The sequence below is a fragment of the Colletotrichum lupini genome, chromosome 2 (genome assembly GCF_023278565.1).
Source record: "Colletotrichum lupini chromosome 2, complete sequence".
NCBI lineage: Eukaryota > Fungi > Ascomycota > Sordariomycetes > Glomerellales > Glomerellaceae > Colletotrichum > Colletotrichum lupini.
In genome coordinates, this window is record NC_064675.1 from 2,132,003 (window position 1) to 2,146,868 (window position 14,866).

The 14,866-nt window shown below is 32.4% G+C and overlaps 3 protein-coding genes across 3 annotated transcripts; 2 read left to right on the top strand and 1 right to left on the bottom strand.

The window, feature by feature from the left end:
- Window positions 1-1,058: 1,058 nt before the first annotated feature.
- On the bottom strand, window positions 1,059-2,870 carry CLUP02_02915 (uncharacterized protein; the record flags this gene model as incomplete). The annotated part of the gene is made up of 4 exons (XM_049281943.1): window positions 1,059-1,779; window positions 1,836-2,299; window positions 2,357-2,682; window positions 2,747-2,870. The coding sequence occupies 4 exons, from the start codon at window positions 2,868-2,870 to the stop codon at window positions 1,059-1,061; spliced, it is 1,635 nt and encodes a 544-aa protein (XP_049139086.1).
- Window positions 2,871-3,332: 462 nt separating this feature from the next.
- CLUP02_02916 (gluconolactonase) lies at window positions 3,333-3,991 on the top strand (the record flags this gene model as incomplete). Its single annotated transcript, XM_049281944.1, has 2 exons — window positions 3,333-3,638; window positions 3,704-3,991. 2 exons carry the CDS (start codon window positions 3,333-3,335, stop codon window positions 3,989-3,991), a joined length of 594 nt encoding a protein of 197 aa, XP_049139087.1.
- Window positions 3,992-12,299: 8,308 nt separating this feature from the next.
- Window positions 12,300-14,308, top strand: CLUP02_02917 (uncharacterized protein; the record flags this gene model as incomplete). Its single annotated transcript, XM_049281945.1, has 7 exons — window positions 12,300-12,368; window positions 12,426-12,520; window positions 12,587-12,754; window positions 12,811-12,963; window positions 13,019-13,233; window positions 13,279-13,320; window positions 13,377-14,308. The coding sequence occupies 7 exons, from the start codon at window positions 12,300-12,302 to the stop codon at window positions 14,306-14,308; spliced, it is 1,674 nt and encodes a 557-aa protein (XP_049139088.1).
- Between the last annotated feature and the right edge of the window lie 558 nt (window positions 14,309-14,866).

Sequence of the window (14,866 nt, forward strand, 5' to 3'; positions counted from 1 at the left end):
CTTAATTATAATATAAAAAGAGTAGTCTAAAAAATCAATAAGCTCCTCTTTTATATTTTCTAAGATTTCTTAAGTAATTATAAAAAAGATCTAACGATTTATTAATTTATATAATCTCTCTCTTCATAAATAAAAAATCATCTTAAATACGGTTTACTAAATAAAAAAAGCGTATTCCTTAATAAGCCGTACTTAATTCGTTATTATAACCTTCGGTTTTATTAAAGTAATTAGTTACTTAATTTAATCGTTTTTAATAAAAAGTTCGATTATAATTTCGCTTTCTAACTATTCGGTTTATTATTAAATAAACTCCTCGAGTTTTTATTAATATTTAATTAAGGCCGTTTTATATACTTAATTTTAAATAGTATTTTATATCTTAATATACTCCTTAATTAAAAAAATAGACTTAATAAAAAGAGACGGATTTAATAAAAAAATAAAGTTATTTAAGTTTAGTAAGTCCTAAACGTCTTTTAACTAAGCCTTAACTTATAAAACGAGGTACTATTTAAACTAATCTTATTAATAATTAAGCTTTTACCTAAGAGTATTAGTAGTTTTTTTAAAAAATATTAGTTTATTTAAAAATAAACTTAATGGACGTAATAATGGTTAAATAATATTATAAAAAAGGATATAATAAAACGTAGTCCTTAAGAAATAACTTTTTAATAGAAGTATAAGGGTCTAAGTTAGAGCTAAGTTTATAATTATTATAAAATTATTATAAGAGTATTAACGTATATAAAGAGAACGGTTATTTATTAAAAATAAGAAATAGGTATAAAGCTAGTTTTAATATAAAAAGTATAAGTAAAGTAGGCCTCGGTAATTATATAACCGAGGTTACGTAACGTGCGGTAAGGCCATGGATAGTTAAAGCCATTACGACAAAGCTCAAACAAAACAACTATCACCGTCTCAAAGGTGTCTATGCCAAGACTTAAAGGCAAGTTTAGCAAGACAGGGCAGCGTATACGTCAAGTCATCCCGAGAGCTTCAGAAACCAAACTGTCGCTCATAGAATCTATACTATAATAGGCAATCAAGTCTTAAGCCAGATGCATAGCCGCACCATTCTCTTCTTCTTTCCCTCCTCCCCCTTTGTCGTTGTCTTGTCTCACCACCGGGCGAGCTGCAAGATCTTCAGCCTTTGGATACGCAACCTTGTAGACGGTGTACCAAGGCCGGTTGAACAGGTTCTCCATTGACTCTAAGGATCTCCCAGAGGTTTCCGGCATGGCAAGATAAACGTACACGAGTGAGACAGAACAGATGCTCGCAAAGAATATGAACGCGCCATAGCGTTCTGTAGCGGCCAGAAGGGATGGCATAGCTCGCGAGCAGCCAAAGTAGAAGGCCCAGTGAAAGGCCATGAGAACAGATACGCACAGAGATCTGATTCTAATGGGGAAAACTTCTGCGCTGACGAGGTATGGGATGGAAAACCATCCTATAGACCATGCGATTGCATGCAAGTAAATGGCCGCGATGGCAGCTTCGCTTGCTCGTCGCGCTGTTGGATCTGCAGAAATGTCTTCTGGGTCACGTCCATTGGTGACCTTGAGGTATATACCAACGAACAGAAGCGTGGTAATTTGGAGACAGATTCCGGTGAGAAGAGATCGCCTTCTGCCGATGAAGTCGATAACGAAGACCGAGAATATTAAGACTGAAACAAACTTGACAATGGCATAGACTCCGGTAGCAAGAAGACGACCCTCTTCACCCTGTATCCCCAGATACCCAAAGATGGACGGACTGTACTGCGTGCTAAAACGGGCCATAAGTCAGAGGGGTATTGTCGCTGTAGGGGTCGTTGCACTTACATGGCATTGGCTCCGCTCCACTGAGAAAACAAATGCGCTAGAAACATCAATACAAATCGTCGTCTATTTAGCATATCGGTCCACGTCTCTTTAGCAAGATCGAAAACCGAAGCGCCTGACACAATCTCCAATTCGTGTTCCAACTGTGCTTGCATCGCGCGAAACTCATCGTCAACATATGGATGATCGGCTGGCAGACAACGGAAGGCACAGAGGACCTTGAGAGCCTCTGTTGGTTTTCCACATGAGAGCAGAAAACGGGGAGACTCGGGCGTGAAGAATGTTCCCAGGCCCCAGACAATCGCCGGTGCAACTTGAAGGGCAGTCGGTAATTGCCATTGGATTTGGTTCCCTGCGTAGTGTTTCGTGATGCCGTAATTGAAGAAGAAGCCGAATACAACGCCAAGTTGCTGACAACATGTGTACTGTAGAGTCAAAAGACCGCGGATCGATCGAGGTGCAATCTACAACGCGAGTCAATCTTTGCGGCCATCATTCTTCATAGGAGACCTCATCCTCACCTCGGAGATGTACACTGGAGGCAGCACAGTTGTAGCACCAATACCCATACCAGCGATGATTCTAGAAATATAAAGTCCCGCCATATTTCCAGAACAGAAAGTCTGCCCGAGAATGCCAGCAACATAAATCAATGTAAAGATCTGCATCGTTCGTTTGCGGCCCAACTTCTCAGTAAGGTTTACACAAGCCAAGCAACCAAAAACAGCACCAGCCGTTGCGATAGCCACGATCCAGCCTTTGGTATTTGAGTACTCGCTCTCGGACTGGCCATCGATCCCAAATCTGGTTTTGAAGACGGCCATGGTTACTACAGATGCAATATTACCTACGAAAGATATTCATTAGCAAGTATTCTCTGAGAATAACAGTAGTCAAATAATGTGACTTACCCTCGTCAAAACCTTTCGCCACCCCTGAGAAGCTCCATATCCAGGTGCATATAAACAAATAGCGGTTGAAGATCTCTCTGGGACTGTCCCGTATGGCTGCAGTTGTGGCCTTGATGAGAGACATTGTAAGAAGCTTGTAGAAATAACATCCTCCGTGGGGATCGATTCCTACACGTAACAAGTTGTCATCTTCAAAATGCTGGCAAGGACGGTCCTGACTGAAATAATATTCTCTCTTACTCACGGCATGCTCCGTTAGCTTTCCCCGGACCCCGTAAGCTGCTAAACCCCAGAATTCGGGGAAGATGTGCGTAGAGCAGTGGAGCACTAACGTAACCGTTCTAAACACCACCCGGACACACACCGAAAGTTAGGTCCGGGCTCAGTCCGACGACACCAGGACCACCGGATGATTTCCGTCCAGGTCGATTGCATGGTCGCATAAACCTCGCGAAGCACCAAAGAGAACAGCGATGATAGAATGCCCGCTTCTTTCAAGGTTAGCATGCTTCCTTGACTTTTTGCACCGTCTTCTTGAGTTTCATTATCGCCAATTGAACAATAATCGTCTACGTTACTGCACGCAATGAACTTTTACCCGGTACCTCCGATCATACAAGCTGAACTCTACATTCGAGTTCCAGATGAGCTTCGTTGCCATGGCAAAGAAACTGAGTGGCGAGGTGGCTTTGCGCGCCCATTTCAACACATCTTCCTTGAGGGCCCAATCGTCGATGATCTTGGCAACCTTTACATAGTGGACATTCCCTACGGCCGAATCCTCAAGATTGACCCAAAAAAGACTATAAGTGTTGTTGCAGAATGGGACGGCGAGCCTAATGGGCTTGCGGCAACTGACGATGGTCGACTGGTTATTGCCGACTACAAGCAGGTTCGTAGATCCAAACCGCGGTATTACTCCTGGGATCTCGGCCTCACCGAAACGGTTGTGCTTAGGGAATACTCTCCTTCGATCCTTCTGATCGGAAGATCAAACCGTTGATCACCCGGCGTCACTTGGAGCGATTCAAAGGCCCAAATGACTTGATTGTCGATTCGAAAGGAAGCATCTACTTCACCGACCAAGGTCAAACCGGCATGACAGATCCAACTGGCAAAGTCTATAGGCTTTTACCTAACGGAAAGCTGGAGACACTTGTAGAAAATGGAGTATCCCTAAATGGACTGGTTCTCTCACCTAATGAAAGGTTCTTATTCGTCGCCATAACGAGATCTATCACGTAACAGGGATAGTAATCGCACCTCACAAAGTGCCCATCACGTGCTAAATTACGTATCTATCTTAAATATTATATATATAGACCTTTTCTTTTTATCTATTTTTATTTTAATAGTTAAGTTACTTTTATTATACTCTATATACTTATTACTACGTATTATAACTTATAATAATTATAAACTTAGTTCTTAGTTAAGACCTTATATTACGATAACGTATTTATTAATATAATTCTTACGATTTTTTTAAAATAACTAACTTATTTATACTTACTTTAGCCTAAGCTAAACTAACTAATTATAATAGTTAAATTAAATAGTTTAACGTACTTCGTATTATAAATAAGGGTATTAAAGTTTAAAAATACGTTAACTTGAACGCTCTAGATTCCGACGTATTCTTTAACCCCTTTATAACGCTTATTTTACCCTTAGAATTTAGATAATTAGTTATAACTTATAATAAAAAAGAACTACGAGCCTATTAAGCCCGTTATAAAGCGTTTAAGAACGATTAAAAAAACTAAGAAATCCTTTACTAATAGTTTTTAAATATAACTCTTAGTACGAACTTTTTAACTTTTTTAAGTATAAGTAATTTATAAAACTAAGCCGGGTTTTTTTTTATAAAACTAGCTATACTACTTATTTTATATAAATAAATCTATTCTTATATTATATTTATAAAAAAGATCTATATACTTAAAAGTATTTGAAAATAATAAGAGCTCGATACTAAATATAAGTAACTTATAACTTACGAACGTAATATTATTAATATATATATTAAAGTCCTTATTTAGTAATTAATAAAATTAGTTAACGCTATATTATATAAATACGTATTTTAAAAAGTTATTAAGAACGGTACTAAGTTTAGTATATAGTAAATTGTTAAATATTTAAAATAGGAATTTACGCCCCCCGAACTAGTAATAAAGAATATAGTTTAAAAGGAATATTAATAAGCCCTTAATAAAGTAAGGACTAGAACTAACCCTTAATACTAATATAAAAAGTAATAATCTACTTATTTCTAAGCTAAAACGTATAATATTTTAAAAATTAATAAAGAGATTACTATACTTAATTTCTTAGTTATAATTAAGTTTAGACTTAACCCTATATAGGGCTAATATATATATAAGACCTTTAGTAAATTAATAGCCTTCGGAACGTATACGAGGACCCTTAAAGAGATTACGTATATATTTAGCTTAGTAACTTAGGACGTATATACTAAACGATTTTTAAATTAAAAAGGGGCTTATTCTATTTTTATTAAACGCTCTAACTTAGTTAATAATGTAAATAATAAGGGTAACGTTATATACTTTTATAATTACGTATACCCATAGCGCCTTATAACGTATTAAAAATTAGAATAAGTACTTATAAGCTAAAACGCTAATAAGTTATTAATATAAATACTAAAAAGCTATATAAAAAAAGTCCTCGCTATTATTAAATTAAATAAATAAAAATTATTTTATAATAAGCTTAAAAAAGCTAGTTAGCTAAGGAATAATAGAACCCCTAAAAAACCTAGGTTTTTAAAAAGATCCTCTAACTAACTTATAACGAGCTTATTAATAAACTAGGACGAGGGCTACGTAGTTATTATACTTATAAAAAGTTAGGACTTAAAAGTAAATATAATTTTTAGTACCCCTATAAGTAGTACTTATCCCCTTTTTTAGAATATAGTAATAAATGATTATAAAATAATATATTTAATTAATAATAAGAGCCTATTTAAACCTAAGAGTTACGTATTATTAGGTAATAAAAACTATATTAAATTAAGAACTACTATACTACTTATTATTATATATAGTACTTATATTATAAAAGGCGTTTTAAACGGACTTAAAGGAAAGAGAACTTGCGATTTAAAGCTCTAGAACGTTACTTATATTAAGGGATTTTATATTAATATAGTTTTAAAAACTTTATTAAATAAAAGCGCACTCTAGTATTATAATCTAAATTATACTTTATAATAGGGAACGCTTTATAAAAGTACTATTAAAAAGTAGCTTATTTAAAAAAATAATTTAGTCTTTTTTAAATATAAGCTCCTCTAATCCTATCCTTCTTTTATAAACCTTAAGCGTATTCTATAGAGCCTAGCTAGTATTATATTACTAATTAGCTATAGAAAATTCTATTACTTATATTAACGTACTTATAAAAAGTCTAATAGCGCGCTCTTTTAGTACTTTAAAATAAGTTATTTTAGACCTAATACTCTTCGTTAATTATGATATAAGACTTAAAGTATGCGTATTAAACTTTTATTATAAGTTAAGTATAAAGTATATATATTATCTAAAGCTAAGATAATAGTTTTAAGAGGACTACCCTTGAAAAGAGCTTTATAACTATAGTACCGTATATACTAAAATCTCTTCTATTTTAAACTATTTTTTAATAAATAATAATATATACTTATAGTTTTTAATAAATATAGTAAGTAGCTTAGGGGGTTCTTTTTAAAAATAAAAATAGAAGAGGAAGTACTTTTTATATTATAGAGCCTCGAAGTAGCGATTCGTTATTAAAAAAGGATTTTACTTTATTTTTTTAAAAATAATAATAAGACCGCTCTCTTAATTATAAACGTTAGATACGTATATAAAACGTAGTATAGCGAGCTAAGAATTAAAATAAAACTTTTACTTTTATATATAAAAAACCCCGTAAGTAATACTAAAAAAGTAAGTTAACTTATAATTACTAAAGCTTATAAGATATGCCTTTTTATAAACCTCTTTATGAATTTATAAAATAAAATAGTATTAATAATAACTTTTATTTATAATATTACCTTACGAGAGGTCAATAAAAGAGATTTGCTTATTATAATAAAAATTAACTAATAAAAGCGGTATTAATCTTAGTAATAAACGGGTTACTAAGTATAGGATTCTAAACTAATTACCCCGTATTTTAGTAATTTTTATATATATAGTTACTAAGTATACCCTTTTTATAAAAGTTATAAGAGGGATATATATTAAAAAGAATTTGAAATACTTTTTTGCAAGTATATAGGATACCTAGTTAGATATATATTAAAAACGTATAACTTATATAGGGTCTAAATACCCGCGCTTAAGTAAGTATTTATTATAAAGAATATTAAGTTTAATAAAAAGGTTTTTTATAATCCCGTATACGAGGAGCAAGCTATTATAAATAAGTAAATAAATTTAGTAATTTAAGAAATATAAGAACTCTTTAATACTAATAATAAGTTAGTTCGAGTACTCGGGGAAGTAGATCTAAACTTCGGAAATACTAATATTTAAAATAACTTTATAATTAAGGATAGTATTATTATTAAATTTTTAACTATTTAGGACGCTAAATAACTAATAAACGTACTTTAGGGTGCGGTAAATAAAGCTAAAGAGGCTAATATAGTTTTATTATTATTATTAATTTCTAAAATAACCCCCTTATACGAGCTTAGGAATAGGGGTAAGAAAGGAGATATAATAACTAGGTTATAAATAGCTCTACGTAATTTATAGTCCTTTTTACGAGTACTTATATATATTATAAAAGTTCTTAAGTTTTTAATTCTTAATAACTCTTAATAAAACGCTAGAATATATAGTAAACGAAATACTAATTATGAAAAAATAATTTTTAATACTAAAGTCGACGTTAATAAGGAACCCTTATAATAAACCTTTATTATTATATAAAAATAGAGCTTATAAAAACTACCTTATTAAATACTAAGTAAAGCTTTATTAAGTCCTAGGCGTTTAAACTAAGCCTATAGACCTTTATAACGCTTTAATAATAGTATTTTTATAATATTCTTATATTTAAATATAAAAAATAGTAATTATTATAACCGTCTCTAGGACTATTTTATTTTTATTTTTATACTTAATTAATAAAAAGCTATAAAAAAAAGTAGTATAAGATATATAATACTTTATTAAATAATAAAAAGAGTAGTTTATAAAACCTACTTAGAGCGCTCTAGAGGAGTTTAAAAACTATAACTTATTAGAATTAATTTTTAAAGCTTATTAAAGAAGTTTAGTAATATCAAATATCTCTTATTATAATTATAAAAGTTATTTAGGGATATTATAAATATAAAAATAAAAAAGTTAAGGGATATTAGTATATAAAAAGAGGTTAACCGTAATTTTAAATAAAGGATTTTATTTTTATTAAAGTAGGTATATATTTATAAATACGACGTTAATAACGAGGTTAGCGAGGTAAAAGTATATTTATATATAAGGGAGGATATATAACTACTTAACCCCTTATAAAATACGTATATTTCGACGCTTATTATAAAGGCTTTTAGGCTTATAATAATAATAGCTACTTAATTCGACCTTAAAATAGACTAATATAATACTATTAATATATTCCTTAACGTACTTCTTAAGAGCGAGAAACTAATAATTATTAAACTCTTAAAGGGATATAAAGTTATTAATAGAATAAATAAACTTTAATACGCTCTATATAGCCTCCGGGACTTACTAATTCTTTAGTTTTAAACTTTTATTTCTATACTTCGTAATATAAATATAATATATAATTACGAGGAAATCTATATTTATTAAACTATAAATAAGAAGGTAATATTAGTATTTTACGTTAATAACTTTATTATTTTATACTATTAAAACGACTAAAAAGTAGCTTAGGGGATCGTTAACAGTATAAAAAAATATATTAACTTTAAAAAGAATAAACCGATTAATTACTTCCTCGGAGTACGGATTTTATAAAACTATACTATTTATAAAGTTTATTTTATTTACGACGTATATATTAAGTAAGTTACTAAGCGCTTCAACTTTATAAATTTATTATATCTAGCTACCCCTCTTTTTTAAAAAGAGTTTAAACTAAACGAGGGGTAAGTAATAAAAGAGGAAATAAAGAGCTATTAAGAAAAGGTCGGGAGTATATTTTATATAATTATTATAATTAAACTAAACGTTACTTTTACTTATTTATAATTATTATAGTTCTTAACTAACCTAAGTATAACTTATATTAAAATAATTAATTACTATATTTAATATTTTTATATAACGAAATATTTTACGCTCTATTATAGTAATATACTAAGTACGTAATTATTACTTTTAGCTAAAGATATTAACTTTATAAATAACGAGGTAATACGACGATTATTTTAAAGATATATAATATTCCTTTTTAATAGCCTAATTTAATAAAAATTAGTATACTAAGTAATAGTTACGACGTTAATTATTAAAACTAAGCTTTTTTATTTTAAAGAAACTATAAAAAAGACTATAGTTTTAAAGCGCCTTTTTAAAAATATTACCCTTAACTTAAAAAAAGTATAATTAATTAACTACGATAATTAATAAACGATTTAACTCGTTATAAAAAAAAAAAAGGAATAACTATTTAACTTTATTATATCGATATATAAAATATATAACTAAGATAAGAGTATACTAAAAATAGCTTCGAGATTACTTATATATTAATAAAAAATATATTAATAAATAAACTTATTAAAAACTTTTTACGAGCTAAGTTTAAATATTTTTATATACTTCTTAACTTTTATAATATATAAAAAGCTATTATAAATAGTTAAAATAGTTAAAAATAATTAATTTAGGCTATATTTAAAAAACTTAATATTTAAAAATAAATAATAAATAGAACTTAAAATACGGCCCAGAGGCTTAAAATAAATAAAATAAAAACCTTTTATAACCCGAAGGCCTAAATTTTTAAAATAACCTTACTCCGTAAGGTATATATATATAAAAATAAGACCTAGGCTTACGCTTATTATTTAAACTCCTAGTTTATAAAATATATAATTACTAAGAGTATAGCGTTATTAAGGAAGAGGGTTAATATATATACTAAAAAACGTATTTTATATACTTCGAAGTTTAGAAACTAAGAATAGTAGGGGTAGCGGGGAGTATAAGAGCTAGAATAATTATTAAGTTAATAACTTAAGATATAAAAGCGGGTAATATAATAAGAAGTTAGTTATAAATAATTATAATAAGTATAAGAAAGGACTAGGGGTACGTATTAAAGAAGTCCTCTATATAAAAACTAATATAGTTCTTATATATCCTTTAATTATTATTTATTTAATAAATAATATTTCTAAAGCTTAGTAATATCTTATTAAAATTATAATTAAAAGTACGCTTTTTAATAATAAAAAAGGATAATATATTTATAAAAAAGGGAGCGCTATTTATAATAGCCTCGGTAAGGGCCTAGATTATTAATTATAAAATAATCAGTATATTAATATACCCTTTAGCCGAACGGTTATTAAAATAGTATATATACTAGCTATTACTTTTTATAAAATAATAATTACTATTCTTAATATCGGTATATTAAAAAGCTACTTTAAAATAAAGTAAGTATTAAATCTCCCGTTTTTTAAAAACCTCTTTTTTAAGCTTCTTAAGGACTAAGTATATATTAAATAGGCTTAAAATAATAAAAAGAATTATACTTATTACGGGGGGTATTTTAACCTCTTAGTATTCTTTTTTATTTTTTATTACTTTTTTAAAAAGAGCTAGTTTTACGTTTTTTAAACTTTAAAATAATATTAAATATGAATTCTTAAAATAATAAGTATACGATATACCCTTTTTAAAAAGCTTATTATCTAAACTAATTTTATTTTTATTTTTAAATTTTGAGGGGGGGATAAGTAAAAGCTCGTTAGAGCTCTTATTATTATTATTTATTTTATTATTACTTTTATTATAATTATTAAAAAGAGCCTCGAACTTAATAAAGTTCTCGGTATTTTAATTAATAATTTCGATATTTTCTTAGCTAAGGAGAGAGAGCTTAGTAACTAGGCTTTAATAAATAAATAAGAAGTCGTAAGGAGAAGTAATAATTTAAAGGGGCTCGTTGATATTATTATTTATTTAAACTCTTAATAAACTATATAATACGTATATAAGAGGTATTATAAAAATTATATAAAACTTATTATTATTTTTAAATATATCAAATATTTATATTTAAAATAAAACTAATAAACGATTTAATAATATAAGCGCGCGTATACAATAAACAGTAATACTTATAATAATTACGAGAGGTTAAAAAAAAAAAGAAAAATAATAGCTAAGTAATATTACGAGAATTTAGATATATATAAAGTAGCTAAGTAGCCTCGCTTTTAGTAATTTATATATTAAAAATAATAAAATACGCGCTATTTTAGGTTAGGATTCTATTTATTTTAAATAAAGGGATATATTTATAATAAACGCGGTTTAAAAGACGTATATCCCTTATGCTTATTTATATTTTATTTATATTTAACTAAATTAGGCCTTTATAAGGGTATTTAGAGATTTTATTTTAAATATAATAGCCCCCTAGTAGTAGTAATTAAGGGGTATATTACGTAATAAGGATAGTAATCGTACTTTATAAAGTGCCCGTTACGTACTAAATCATATATCTATTTTAGATATTATATATATAGACCTTTTCTTTTTATCTATTTCTACTTTAATAGTTAAGCTACTTTTACTATACTCCGTATGCCCATTGCTACGTGCTATAACTCGTGACAAGATCCAACTAGGTCTGGAGGCTTCCTTTTTATCCCGATAGAACAACAACTAAAGCTGGCGTCTTTTTCTAGTTATTTGGAAACGCTGGCCCAGACGGCCTGGCGATCGATGAAGAAGGCAGTCTTTTTATCTGTTATCTAAGTTTGGGGTCCGTATTTGTGGTTGATTCCAATGGGATTCCCAAGGCACGCATCGTAAGTGGAACATCCGGCATCAACTTGACGAACTGCTGCTTTGGTGGTCTAGAAAATAAGACCCTCTTTATCACAGATAGCTTGGAGGGGAATATTCAAAAGCTCGACTGGCATTGTCGAGGCGCACGACCGCAGCCAAGCCTTAAGCGATAGTTGATATGCCAATGACGTTAGATTTTTGCATTCGTTTACAGGTGCTATTAGCAATTTTATTGCAGAAAAGAAAGTCACTCGAGACGGCGGAGTCAGTAAGATTCGGAGGCCCGCGCAAAGCAACTTGCTCGGAGTGATTCCGACCCATTACAGGGAGGGGTCAACCCCTCACTTTGCAATTGTGACCAAAGTAGCCGAGCCAAAGCCGATTTGCCCATCTTCAAACGCACCGTCGGAGCCACTCCGAAAATCGTGTCACAATCAATATCGATCGCTTAACACATGGGTTACACCCGCTGCAATCTGCGCATTATTCTTGAAAGCATTCCTTGACTTGACAGCTCGGCTCGAAGAATGAGCTCCGCAGCAGATCGACTACCCCGGCTCCCAGCCTGCCACTTATGTTATCAGAAGAAAATCAAAGTATGTGCCGCTGTCGACTTCAAGAACGTAAGCCGGGGGCTAATATGTATTGCCCAGTGTGACAGCACCAGGCCAACATGTACTCCGTGTTCGAAAACTGGCAGCGACTGTGTTGTGCTCAATTCTGGTGCTGACAGAACACTTTCACGAGCGTAGGCGTTGATGTACCTCGCTACATTTGAGTGTTAAATACTTGGGGAGCTGACGAATCCGCGTAGAGAAATAGATCGATTAGAACAGCTTGAAAGACAGTTGACTCAAGATGTGGACACCTTGCCGGCCGATGAGGTCCAATCGTGTGACGATGCGAACCAGCCTGCCGCAGAGACTGGTCCAACTGTCATCTCGATCGAGAACTCAACTGTCTCACACGGAGAGGGACTCGGGTGAGTTCGCAATTGACTATGGCGCCTGCACAGTAATATGACTAAGATTCAAATAGATTTATGGCTTCTCTCTTCGCAGATCCAGACTTGAGAAGTAACAACACCGAATTACTACAACTATTGGCGAGAGTTCCTAGCGCCTCTGAACCTATTCTTCAACCTTGTGGTCCTCCTCCAGACGAAGAAGGCAAGGCTCTGTTCGATAAATAGTAAGATTCCCTCTTCAAGCACCCATCGAACCATTGTTGTGACAATTTTACATAGTCTGAGTTGGTCTCACGTGCAAAGTCCTTTTCTTCGCCGAGACGAGGTCAAGAGTCTCTGTGGCCGGGTCTTCTCACACGAATCGGCCGGCCAACCTGCTTCAAATCACGATCTATTTCGCGCCTGTATGATTCTTGCAATCGGTTCAGTGCTTCCATTCCTGAATGGCACCCACGACCAGCACCCCGAAGGATACTATCTCGCTGCCTTGCAACGTATGGGGCCAGACTTTCTTACACGAGGCCTAGCCTCAATCCAAGACCTGCTCTTAATATGCCGCTTTGGTATCTATCATCGGATAGGTATGTCTCGTTCGAACTTTAACAAATGAATTACGAGCCATGCTCATTGTGAAAAGGCACGTCCATTTGGGATGTCGTTCGGCTATGTGGTCGTCTGTGCATCGAACAAGAATTGCACCACAATGATAACGACTCCATGAACTTCATGCAAGTTCAAATGAAGCGACGAGTTTTCTGGCAAGTCTACATGATCGACAGATATAGCTCTACGGTCCTGGGAAAACCATTTAGTATCGATGATCGCGATATTGAAGTCGGCTTTCCGGCGGATGCAAATGACGAGGAAATTGTCACTGCTAATCACATTTCAAGCAATTTTGAGGATTTTCGATCATCTCACGCCACCCTGGACACGACCGAGATGACCGTTTTCTTCATCTCCGTGCGTTTGCGGCAAATCTCTTCCAGAATCCACTCCGAATTTTCTAGACTTGCCTGCAACTACCTCCAACCTCCCAAGAGTCATCTGGCTCCTGGTCATATATTTCAAACTCTCAGCTGCTTGATGCAAGACCTACAGCACTGGAGAGATAATTGCCCGGCATACCAGCAGCCCAAATGTCTGTATGAGTCGCAGGACTGGTATGATCTCTTACTGGCCAGGGAGCAACTTTACCTAGTCCGACGAGCCATTGATCTTATGCCCAAACGAGGCGGGAAGACGCCCCATCATATTTCCGTCCTATGCCTCAGGATTGCACTTCGAACGATTTGGGCTTACTCAAGACTGTGCCAACAGCGACCACTCACCACACATACCCGCAGCTATTTTCACATGATGTTCACCGCTGGTCTTTCGGTGCTGTTTTGTGTTTCTACCGCAACGAAAATAGACAAAGAAGGTCTTTCGGATGCTTCAGCCGGACTGATTCGGTGTGAAGAGACACTAAAGAACATGGCGGAGCAGTTACCAAGTGCTAAACAATATGTTGCCGTCTTTGAAGCTGTTGGATTACGAGGCAGAAAAGGGGCCCTATTAGGTAGTTAGGTAGGGGTGGTAGGTAGGCAGTCTAGGCCCGTGCAGACGGACCCTTCCACCTACTTATACCTACTAAAGGACCGCGGGCTCTGCCTACGATCTTCCCCTCCTATATATACGTAATAGACCTATACTAACTTATTAACCTAGTTATAACTAAAAGGTCTAACCTACTTACGTATATACTAACACTAATTAGTAATTAAATTATATATATATTTCTATTATAAGTTAATAAGGATATAATTATAAAAGAAATAACCTCGACCTACTTTATTAGCTATTCCGACTTATTAACTTAGTTCTATCTATCTAATTAATAATAAATAGCCTAGTTTATACTACCTTAGCTCTCTTTTATTATTACTAATTAATAACTAATTAATTAGTTACGGGCCGTTAAGAGCGCGCTCTATTATATATAATCTCTTTTATTAAAACTACTATTATAAAAGGATTAACTACTTTATTACTATTATTAACCTCGCTTTTATTATTAATATTATCTTTACTAACTTTATTATTATTACTAACTTTCCTCTAATTGAACTACTTATAAAAAAATCT